The 11,754-nt window shown below is 61.2% G+C and overlaps 2 protein-coding genes across 5 annotated transcripts in view; one reads left to right on the forward strand and one right to left on the reverse strand.

The window, feature by feature from the left end:
* SHANK1 (SH3 and multiple ankyrin repeat domains 1) overlaps window positions 1–2,155 on the reverse strand; it is a 52,707-nt gene extending 50,552 nt beyond the window's left edge. For all 4 annotated transcript variants that reach the window (XR_001919543.1, XM_018062837.1, XM_018062836.1 and 1 more), the window contains exon 1: window positions 1,754–2,155. The gene's annotated coding sequence lies outside the window, so the exon portion shown is untranslated. The remainder of the gene's footprint in view (window positions 1–1,753) is intronic.
* On the forward strand, window positions 5,435–7,978 carry CLEC11A (C-type lectin domain family 11 member A). Its single transcript, XM_018062862.1, has 4 exons — window positions 5,435–6,001; window positions 6,236–6,425; window positions 6,750–6,941; window positions 7,303–7,978. The coding sequence occupies exons 1-4, from the start codon at window positions 5,855–5,857 to the stop codon at window positions 7,746–7,748; spliced, it is 975 nt and encodes a 324-aa protein (XP_017918351.1). The 5' UTR covers window positions 5,435–5,854; the 3' UTR covers window positions 7,749–7,978.

Here is an 11,754-nt window from a genome sequence, read left to right on the forward strand (position 1 = left end):
GGTGGGGAGACTGGCCCTGGCAGGGCTGTCCGGGTGACAGCCTTGCAGTGGCCTGGGTGGGTGTAGGGCGTCAGTAGGTGACCTGCGGGCGAGTTCGAGGCCTGGCGCTGCTGGATGGAAGGACAGGCATTGCCTGGTCCTGGGGGGCCCACTCTGAGGGAGACTGGGGGGCTGGGAGGGAGGCTAAGGAGTGGGATGAGAGTCTGGGGGGTGGGGGTGAGATCTCCACTATTTTTCAGATCCCCACTGTTCCTCGCCCCTGAATTGGTCTTATAAGGGTGAGTCCAGATGGGGCCCTTCTTCCGCGTTTTCTCCCCCCCTCCCACCCCAGCACCGGAAACCAGAATGTCTGGTCTGGTCCCTCCCCCCAACACCAGGCCCGGCTCCTGCACGTTGCCATGGAGATGGGAAGCAGTGGAGGGTACTGCTGACTTTGGGGGAGTGGGGATGGGCTGGGGGGGGTTGGGGAGGGAGGACAAAATGCGTGCGGGGGGAGGAGGAGAGTTTCAAGAACTGTGGGCGAGCCAGCCTCCAGCCATGGGCTGGCCACCCCCTCCCCTAAGCGTGGCCACGGCCCCCTCCCCTTCTGGGTACCCAGCAGAGCCTCCCCTACTTGGCCCTGGCGGAGACCCCCTGGCCTCCTCCTACCCGGCGACTCCACTCCCACCTCCAGACCTGGGGCTGGCAGCCACTCCGCCTCTGCTGACCCCGGCTGACCCCCTCCCCCAGCCTCCACGGACTCCTGAAAGCAAAGCTCGCCGGGTCCCCCGGCGCGTGCGGCTGCCCCCAACCCCCAGGACCAGCTCGGGCCCCTCCCCCTCAGGCCCCGAGGGAGGGAGCGGGCACACTCCGCCGGGGCGGCATGAATCAAACGCTCCGCGGCTAAGAATAGCTGGCACGCAGCTGGTACCGAGACGGGCTGAGGAATCGGCGGGGGGGGGGGAAGAAAGGGGGGAGAGGGGGTGCCCTGGGAGGCTGCGGGGGTACGGCGGGGGGAGGCTGCCGGCGTGGCCGAGAGCCGGCCCGGGAGAATGAATGGAGGCGGAGAGAGGAGGGGAGAGGCGGGCAGAGGGAGCCCGGGCTGGGGCCGAGAAACTGGTGGGGGAGAGCCCGGGTCCGCGGAGAGGGGGCGGAGGCCCCCAGGAGCAGGACTCGGGGGCTGGAGCCGAGGGGGCGCGCCGGCCGGTGGGGAAGGAAGCGGGGACCGGGTTGGGATGCAGGGAGCTCGTGAAAGGGTGGGAGGGGATTGGACGAGTCTGGAAGGAGAAGCCGAAACCACAGGGGGTCGAAGGGGGCGGCGGAGGCCGAGGCTCAGATCCCCGCTGGAGGGTGTGGGCGCCGGAATGACCTCGGCGAGGGGCCTCGAGGGGTGGGGCCGCAGGAGGGGTCCAGGAGGCCCAGGTGGGCCGCGATGGGCGAGGCGGGGGAGTGGCCGGGCCGGGCTGGCCGGGAGGCGGGTACCGCGACCGAACCCTCGGCCCCGGAGCGCGGGGAGGCGGGTTCGGGCAGGGGGCTACGGGGCCGCATGGCCCCAGCAAGTCCGCGATCCGGGACGGGGCACGGGGGACCCGGGCGTAACCCAATTGGCGTCGCCCGGGGCAACGCTCCCCTCCTCACCCCCGCCCCCCACCGCACACCCGGGCCGGGAGCCCGGCGCTCGGCCAAGGACGTCCGGGGCGCCCCCGCCCCCGCCCGCGGCCCCGGGCCCGCGCTTCCTCCCCCAACCCAGACCCCCGGTTTTCGGCCCCCTTACCTGCCTGGCGGGGCTGCTGAGTCCCGGTCGGCGGCGCCCGCGGCCCCTCCCCCCTCCCCCCACCCCCCACCCCCCCGGAGACGGGGGACCCTCAGGCCATGCCCCACCGCCCCGGAGGGCGAGCGGGCCCGGGGAGGGGGCGGGCGGGGGCCGGGGGGGCGGGCGGGGGGGCCGCGGACCTCACCCCCCCGCGGGCCGGGCCTGGCCATCCGCAGAGCGCCCCCCCTTGCGCCGCGGCCGCCGCGCCCCTCCTAGCTAGCCCGCCCCCGGCTCGGTCCGGCCGGCTCCGGGCGCCGCGTCTTCGCCGGCTCCTCTCCTCGGCCTCAGGCCGCCGCCGCCGCCGCCGCCGCCGCCGCCGCCGCCGCCGCCCGCTCCGCGCCTCCTCTGCCTCCCGGCTCGCTCTCTCGCTCTCGCTGTCTCTCCCTCACCCGGACTCTCCCTCTCTCTCCCTCCCTCTCTCCCTCCCTCCGCCCTCTCCCCTCCCTCCGGGAGCCGGCGGAGGAGACATCGCCCCTCCCAGCGCCCCCAAACCTCGCCCATCCCCCCCCGCCGGCTCCGCCCCCTCCCCTGCCCTCCCCCACCGCTCCTCTCCGCCGCCAGATCCCCGAACCCTGACTCCACCCCTGCTTGCCCCAGTACCCCGGCGATGGGGCTCCGCCCCCCTAAGGATACCTCTCCCCGCACCCCCCCAGGACCGCCCCTTCCCAGGGCGCCCCCACCACCCCTACACACAGTAGGGTGCAATTAAGTATTCGTTGCTAGACTCTACACCCCCAAACTGGATGGTGAGAGCTATAGATTCCTGTCCTGTCCGCCCAGCACACACACACCTTCCCGCAAGGCACAGGTGCAGCGAGTCGCTCCCCAGCCCTGCCCCTGCAGACGTCTCCACATACACATCTTCTCCAGGGCGTGCGGGCTCTCACAGGATACATTACCATGAGCACAGCCAGCTACATCATGTACATATCACACCCGTGTGTCGGAGCATGCACACGGCAGAGCACACGCGTCTACCCACCCCACACACGGGCACGCAGCCCGCTGTGCTTGCTCAGAGCTCCAGCTCACACGCAACCCTGAAACAGAGACACAGAACCACAGGGAGACGTGTGCTTTGTCTCCATCACATTCACCCACCGTGCCCTGGCTGGCCATCACACAGGTGTGCACACGCCCATCAAGAGGCACGACCCTGCACCACCGCTTCCTTCCCGATAATTATCTGATATTTCTTGAGCACTTCCTGTGTGCCCGGCTCTGCGCTGGGTTTACTCCTCAACTTTGCACACCGTAGTCCTCCGGGCTAGGGACTTGCACCATCCCCATTTACGACGAGAGGGGGAAACTGAGGCCCAGAGAGGTTAAGCAATTTGCCCACGGTCACCCAGCCAGCAAGAGGTGGTGGCCAGAATCAGAGACAGATGTCCTGGCTCAAAGTCCCCCTACTGTGTGCTGGGGTTCACTACTGGCCACTCCATAATGATATCTCCACTGCATATCTTTCTTTGTCACACACGATCCCCCCAGCCATCTCTGCATGGCGCGTGGGACACACCCGCAGAGACCGGGCTGATCGCATAGGGCAGCGGTGATTGCGTTGCCACAGCCCAGGCCCCTACCCTTCTCCCAGCTCCAACAGCTCCCCCGGGGGCCACCAGCTGGAGCCCAGGCACCTGCGGAGGGCAGTTCCAGGCAGCCTCTGGGTGCGTGTCCAGCTGCAGGCTCTGGGGTGCCACGGGATGAGCGGGAACAGGTGCCAGCCCAGCTGCCCCAGGAGACCCAGTTCTAGATTCACCCCTATCAGCCCAGGTGGTGAGCAGCTGGGCCTGGGGAGAAAACAGCTGCTTGTGTGTGTCGGCACCAGCAGTGAGAGGGGTTATGTACCCTTTCTATGGTTTATGAGGCTTTTCTCGGCCTGGACGTCAGCTCTCTGTGAGGGGTCCCCAGGCTCCTCATGGGTGCCCAAGAGAGGCCCGAGCTCTGAGGCAGTGGGCAGCCTGCCCAAGGTCACACTGCCCTTTGCTTTCTTGGAAAATGGAAAAGTCTGGCTGTGTTGATTTCCAAGGTCCCATCCTGGGGCTCCCGGCAGCTAAGGGCAGATGCCCTGCTCGTGCCAGGAGCCAGAAGCTTCTGCTTGCTGCCGCTGCTGCGCTGGTAACCTCCAGCAGGCCCAGCTGTCCCCTCTCTGAGCTTCGGTGTCCCCCCGGAAGAGTGGGCCCTGCGATCCTGGCACTGCCCGCCTGGCTGATGCTGGGGAAGCCCTACATGACTCACAGGTCTGGCATGGAGTGGGCATGGCCAGCCTCCTGCTGCTCCTGCCTCTGCAGCCTCCCCACCACTGCCCTCATCACCTCTACCCTGGTCGCCAGGCACCCCCACCCCACCCCCAGGGCCACAGGAAACCGGAGTTTCCACTTGAACACATTCACGGAGGGTTCAGTCTTTTGGCTGAGCTGTGACCCCGCTGCCAGGGAAGGCTCCTTTCCTTGTTCAACTGACTGAGTACCTACTATGTGCTGGGTTGGCCCTGTCCTAGCTTCAAGGATACAGCCATGAACAGGGATGCCTGCCTTCGTTGGCGAGAGACAGACACCAAACAGGTAAACAAGCCAGCAAGACAAGGCTGGTCTTGATTCAGCCAAAAAGATAAAAGGGGGTGTTTGAATAAACTGTCCGAGGAAGGCCTCTCTGAGCTGAGACCTCAGTGATGAGAAGGAGCTGGGGAGAAGAGCCTTCTAGAAGGAGGAAAAGGCTGGTGCAAAAGCTCTGAAGCGGGAAGGAGCTTAGCATTCAGGAAGTAGCAAAGAGATCAGTGTGGCTGGAGCTTGGAGGGGGGCGGTGAAGGGGGTGGGGGTGATGAGTTTGCAGAGGTGCAAAGGACCCACCCTTCCCTGCCCACCCCCAGGCTGGGCAGGCCAGGCCTGTGCTGAGGCCAGGGTTTGGCTTCACTCCCGCACATGATGGGAAGCTGGGGGGGAGCAGGGGAGTGGGGAGTGATGTGATCTGATTTACGGTTTGGAAGCATTGCTCTGGCTGCGGCAGGCTGCGTGGATTGGAGGGGCTCTGGAGGAAGGAGGGGGAGAGGCAGGAGGAGAGGACTGCAGTGGTCCAGGCGGGAGATGAAGTAGCTCTCAACGCTCAGAGCTCTCTGTGCACCCAGCACAGCACAGAGAAAGCTCTCTGTGCACCCACCCACCCACCTCCTGGAGAAAGCTTCTCGGACCCCACCCAATCTCCACCCTCTCCTCTGCCCCTGCCCCTCACCCCGATGGAGCTGTCTGTGGGGTCTGTGAACAGCTGGAATTCCCCGTGTCACCCCCAACCAGGACCCAGACTGCAGGAGGCTTCCAGGAAAGCATGGCAGATGGATCCAAGAGCCCCACCTTTCTGGGGGCTGCACACAAGCCACACGTGTGCTCTTTGCACAGATCCCCACAGACAGGCACAGATGCTCATCTGGATCTGGGGCAGGGCCTGCAGGGCAGGATGGGAGATCTGGGGGGCAGGAGGTGCTCAAGAGCCTGAGAATACTATGAGAGCCTCTTTCCGCAGGGTGTGTGGGCAACGGTGGCCACAGGATAATAACAACCTTAGCAAGACCTTGAGGTCTCCCCTGACCTGAGGCGTGGCCAGGGAGAGGAGAGGGAAGCAGGGCCAAGCCCTGTCAACTCCCTGAGGAGGTTCCTGGGCAGAGGCTGAGCCCCCAGGATCCCTTGGGGAGCTGGCTCCATCCTCCTGACCTTCTGGAGCTTCTGGCCAAGGCAGAAGGGAAGAGCAGGACGCGACGGAAGCAAGCTCTGGAAAGTGGGAAGAGGAGGGCGTGTGTGGAGACCCAAGGCGGGATCCAAGCTTTGGAACGTTGGAGGTTTCCGGCCACAGAGGCAGGGCCTCCGGGGAGCCAAGAGAGGCGGGGAGAGACACACACAGAGGAGCAGAGACCAACGACAGAGACAAGAGTTGGGAGGAGAGGGACCAGAGAGAAGCTGGGAGAGGCGCGAAACAGGGGGCTGGTAATCAGCACGCACTCCAGGTCCCCAGAAACATCCTTCTCCTCCGAGACACACCCTCTGCAGCCTTGGGTGCTCCGAGACCAGCCTGATGCAGGCCGCCTGGCTCCTTGGCGCGCTGGTGGTACCCCAGCTCCTGGGCTTCAGTCATGGGGCTCAGGGAGCTGAGAGGGAGTGGGAGGGGGGCTGGGGTGGCGCCCAGGAGGAGGAGCGGGAGAGGGAAGCCCTGATGCTGAAGGTGAGTTGGAGATTGCTGGGACTCTAGTGGCGGGTCCGGGTGGGCGACTGTGGGCTTGGGAGGAGTGTATTCCAGGGTTAGAAGAATGGGCAACGGGAGGGATGGGATAGGCTCGGAGGATGAAGGTGATGGGTTCAGAGAAGAGGGCAGACAGCCAGCTGACAGCTGGAAAGGGGCGTCTGGGGAGTCTGAAGGTAGCTGCCAGCCTGGCCCTGATCACCCTCCTTGCCTTAGCATTTACAGGAAGCGCTGGGGCTGCCTGCTAGGAGGGGAGATCAAAATCCCGAGGGAAACTCTGAAGGCAGGGGGGCCTGGGCGACCGAGGAGAACGGGCAGGGGGAGGAAGGCGAGGAGGAACCCACATCGACCCCCCACGTCAGCCCCAGCCCCTCTCCCACCCCGGAGGACGCCATCACTTATATCCGTAAGTAATCCTTAGCTCCGCCCTGCCCCCTTGGCTTCCGTGGTCATTTTCACAAAAACGAACCGTCCTTTCCCTGCCCCAGGATTTTTCAGTTGCCCACCGCCCAGCTCGGAGCCCTCACACCCAGGAGCTCCGGGTCCCCGGTTTTGCCTCTCAAGAGACTGGGGTGGCCACCGGCCCCTACCTTCCAGAAGTCTTGAGGGCCCCCACCCCTCACCCCAACTCCGCCCCAGAAGCCGTAGGTCCCGGGTCCCCTCCAGGTCCTCCGGTCCCCTGGCTCCGCCCCCAGGATCCCCGTCCAGCGTGCGCCCTGTCCACCCGCAGTGGGTCGCCTGGCCGGCCTGGACGCAGGCCTGCACCAGGTGCACGTCCGTCTGCACACGCTGGACACCCGCGTGGCCGAGCTTACTCGGGGGCTGCGGCAGCTGAGGGAAGTGGCGGGCGACACCCGCGACGCCGTGCAAGCCCTGCAGGAGGCGCAGAGCCGCGCAGAGCGCGAGCATGGCCGCTTAGAGGGTGAGTCGCATCCCGCCGGGCGGGGAAGGAGGGACGATCCAGGTCAGGCCGCGGACCGGTGGGGAGAGGGGAGCCTCGAAGGGTGTCTGAGACGTGAGGACCCTAGGTGTCAGGGGCTAGGGGGGGCGGCCCTCGAGGATTTGGGGTGTGCTTGCTGGTGGGGAGGGTGAACGTGGTCCCCACAGTGCTAGTGAGCAGACCCTGCTCCGGCCGCACCACGCCCCCTACGGTCCTGCCCCACGGCCTGGCCACGCCCCCTGGCGGCTCTGTCACTGGCTCCGGGATGCTCTGGTCCCGCCCTCGCCCCGCCCCCGAGGCACTAACCCCGCCTCCGCTCGGCCCCGCCTCGCCCCGCCCGCAGGCTGCCTGAAGGGGGCGCGTCTTGGCCATAAGTGCTTCCTGCTCTCGCGCGACTTCGAGGCTCAGGCGGCGGCGCAGGCTCGGTGCGTGGCGCGGGGCGGGAGCCTGGCTCAGCCCGCTGACAGTCGGCAGATGGAGACGCTCACCCGCTACCTGCGCGCGGCGCTCGCCCCCTACAACTGGCCCGTGTGGCTGGGCGTGCACGACCGGCGCGCCGAGGGCCTCTACCTCTTCGAGAACGGCCAGCGCGTATCCTTCTTCGCCTGGCACCGCGCCCCCAGCCCTGAGCCCGGCCCCCGGCCCAGCGCCGCGCCGCACCCGCTCAGTCCCAACCAGCCCAACGGCGGCGTGCTCGAGAACTGCGTGGCTCAGGCCTCGGACGATGGCTCCTGGTGGGATCACGACTGCGATCGGCGCCTCTACTACGTCTGCGAGTTCCCCTATTAGCGAGGCCGGCTCCCCGCCTCTCCACTCCGCCCCACTACCCGCCCTGTGCCTGGGCTATGCTCCCCGCAAAGACACCGTTCCTTCCTTGCCCGCGGATGGAAATGTGTTTTCCCTGGCTGGCCGATCCCTGGGGGACTCCTGCGGGGCCGGGATCCCTTCCTTGCCTGTCTTACCCGGAGGCGGTGGGCACGAGGCTAGGTCCCGCGCCAATAAAGCGTTGTGGAATCTCACTTGAGTAGGCAGTGGAGGCACTTTTGACCTTTTATCTTTTTGCGGGGCAAAGGCTGTCCCCCTCTTACAGGTATTATTCGAGCCCCAGATCAGAGTGATAGAGAACACATGTGCATAGGTACGCATGGTCATCTGCTCCTGTGCACAGACGTCTGGAGTCCACGAAGGCACACGCGGCTAACACCTCCGCCTGCATTGTGCCCCCTACTCAAGGTCTTTGGGACCCAGAGCCTGTCAGTCATTGTCCCAGGCCTTGGCCTTGGCCCTGATCAAAGAGATCTGGGAAGCACAAAGGAGCTAAAGGCTCTGAGAAGTCCTGCAGGAAAGACTCCCATTTAATTTTTTTTTTTAAGTGGGTCTCAAACCTGACTCATCAGGTGGTACCTTAATGTCATGTAAAGTCAGGCACTGCCGTGCCCCCTTCTGCTTCCCCCAACTCCAGGGCCTGTGTTTAGACACAAGCATAAGGACCTACTCAGCCTGGAAGCTTAGGCTCCCTCCCAACCCATCCCTCCACTCCTTGACTTTGAGGCCATGAGCTAATCCCTCCTGGCTATGAGCCTCAGTTTCCTCATCTGAACACAGACACTATTACCCATACCTTGTATGGCTCGTAGGATGTTCACATGAGCCCAGGAAAGGGAGCATTTGGGAAAGGGAGGAGTATAAGGCACACGTTACATTTTCTTCTCCCTGGCCATTTTTCATACCTTAATCCCCTGGGGTGTGAGGACACCCAGGCCCAGCCTGGGCCTCAGCACTCTGGACAGCACTCTTTGGAGCAAGGACTCTTTGGGAAACACCCACCCAGTGTCTCCCCACGTACAGGCATCATGGTATTCTGATCCCTATACCATCATGGAGCCCAGGAATCAGAGTGTGACCGTCTGTCCTTACGTCTGTGTCCCTTCCCCTTTGTCAGCCATGGCACCTCCCACCTAAAGTGTCACCATTGGCTTCTCCAGTGGGAGGAACAAGCCACTGTGTCATCTCCAGAAGTGGAATGAGGGAGCACAAGCCACCCACTCCCTTTAAGAGTCATTTCCCAGCCCCACCGCCCCCATTGGAGTCACAGAAGTGGGGGTGGCTTCTGGTCAGGAAGACTTCTATCAGGAGACTGAAGACTTTGCCCCAAATTCATCCCCCTCTACGTTTGTTTCCCAGGGTCGCAGTAGGGCAGCAGGATGTCTTATGGAACACATAAGGGCATCTCAAAGGGCAGATGAGGCAGACAGCGATGAGTGTCTGCTGCTACCTGGGAGAGCTCCACTCTCACAGACCTGACATTCTGGGAAGTCAGTGGGTGGGACAGTTCAGGGGTTACCTGCCAGATGGCCCAGGTTCTAATCCTTCCTTGGCCACTTACCTACTGGGTAACTTGAGTGAGACATGACTTTGCTGTTCCTCAATGTCCCCATCTGTACAATGGGGGCAATAAGATCTACATCCTAAAATAGTGCCAGACACAGAGGGGTCTTTGCAGCATGGGCTCTGATCCTCAGTTGGCTATTTCAGCCTCACTTTCACCTCTGCCTGCTCTCTCCAGACACTGTCTGCATATGCAAAGCTCCTTCCAAGAATCAGCTAATGAGTCACCGCCCCCCTAGCATCCCTTCCCAGCAGTGTTAAGTACTGCCTTAGGTGTTCCAGAACCGCTGACTCCTCTCCTGACAGAGCCCTAATCAGCTATACTGGGGATCCCTGTGGGGCAGAGCTGGTATAACTAGCTCCCTGTTCCCAGCATCCCAGGCATGAGAGTTCTTTGAATGAAGGAAGATGCCTGTGTGACGCTATGGTGAGAACCCTGAGATGACTTTCTTACTGTTTCTCTTCCTCCTTGGTGTCGTGCAGGCCTCAGTCAGGCGCCTCTCTTGGGCTCCCAGTGGATCAGGGGTTTTCCTTATCACACCTTCCATCATCCTAGGTGCCATTGTTTGGTCAGTGTCTGTCACACCAGTCAAGAGACAAAGAGTTGTGTACACAAGAGACAGCTGAGGTTGGGAATGGATGGCATTTGCAAGGACTATTTATGCATCAGATCAGCTAACCTGTATGTTGTATTCTGGGCTGATTCTGGACTCTGCTCTGCATAGGGGAACCCTGCTACCTCCTCCAAGAAGCCCTCCCAGCCCTCTCAAGAGCCCAGAGTCTGCCAGTGCCACCTCCCTGGCCCACCGTGGAGCACCTGCGGTTTGAGAGCTTGAAGCCATGGACAAGAGACGGCCCAGCAGGTGGTTGGGATTGATGAGGTAAGGGTTTCCAGAGAAGTGGTGGAGGAAGGGGGCAAACCTGAGATGCCCCATCGTGAAGAAAAAGAACCAGGCCTGCACAGGCCTGGCAGGACTACAAATCCCAGCAGGCTGAGCGGCAGGCCTGCCCAGAACCACATTCCTAGAAGCCATCAGGAGCTTCTTGCAGAGCCTCTGGCAAGCTCCTTCCCCTCTCCAATGTGAAGACTTGCCTACACTCCCTGCAAACTGGAGGACCACACCCAGTTTCCAATCAGAGCTCAGATCCCGACTCCCGAGCCACTGGACCTCGCCCCGAGGTAGTTTGGGAAATGTAGTCCGGTCCCGAGTCAACCGGTAGGAAAACCAGAATTGGCACCCCACTCCAGTACTCTTGCCTGGAAAATCCCATGGACAGAGGAGCCTGGTGGGCTGCAGTCCATGGGGTCTCGAAGAGTCGGACAGGACTGCGCGACTTCACTTTCACTTTTCACTTTCATGCATTGGAGCAGGAAATGGCAACCCACTCCAGTGGTCTTGCCTGGAGAATCCCAGGGACGGCGGAGCCTGGTGGGCTGCCGTCTATGGGGTCGCACAGAGTCGGACACGACTGAAGCGACTTAGCAGCAGCAGCAGCAACATTCCGTTAGCCTTAGAATGTAGTGGGCGCTAAGATCTTTCCCGCGAGAATTTTTTCAAAATACTGGTGAATTTCCACTGGTGTATCATTGCCATTCTTTAAAAAGTGAAATCAATTCGTAGAAAATATCAAAATGCAGAGAAAATAGAAAGAAATAGTTCTCAAAATTCGAGTTCTTGCGTTTGTACTGAATTACAATATAAGACACAACATGAAAATTCTTCCTTTGCCTGCTGAAGATCTGATAAACACTAGTCCAAACCAATTTAGCCTGGTTTAAAAGAATCAAAGCTTTTTATTCGGAAATAGTTTCAGACTTACAAGTAATCTGCACAAACACAGATAGTATTTTGTCTACACCATTAGGTGACCCCATGGACTAATGGACAGATATCTGACCCATGGACAGATAGTGTTTTGTGTACACCATGTACCCAGATATATTTATTGTTAACAGTTCATCCCATTGCTTTAGCTTTATCATCATCAATCTGTTTTCAACCTGAAAACATAAAATAGCCAATTATTTTGCCAGCAAAATGAGTTTATGTGGGAATAGCAGAAGAATTGGAATTTGGAACAAGAAAGCTGGGGTGAACAAGTCTGAAGAGGTGACAAACCGGTCAGCTTTTATTAAGGTTCAGGAGAAAACTGGGGGGGATTTTTTTAATTTAATTTATTTTTTAATTGAAGGATAATTGCTTTACAGAATTTTGTTGCTTTCTGTCAAACCTCAGCGTGAATCAGCCTTAGGTATATATATATCCCCTCCCTTTTGAACCCCCCTCCCGTCTCCCTCCCCATCACACCCCTCTAGGTTGATACAGAGCCCCTGTTTGAGCTCCCTGAGTCACACAGCAAATTCCCATTGGCTATGTATTTTACATATGGCAATGTAAGTTTCCAT

This window comes from Capra hircus, chromosome 18 (genome assembly GCF_001704415.2).
Source record: "Capra hircus breed San Clemente chromosome 18, ASM170441v1, whole genome shotgun sequence".
Lineage (NCBI taxonomy): Eukaryota > Metazoa > Chordata > Mammalia > Artiodactyla > Bovidae > Capra > Capra hircus.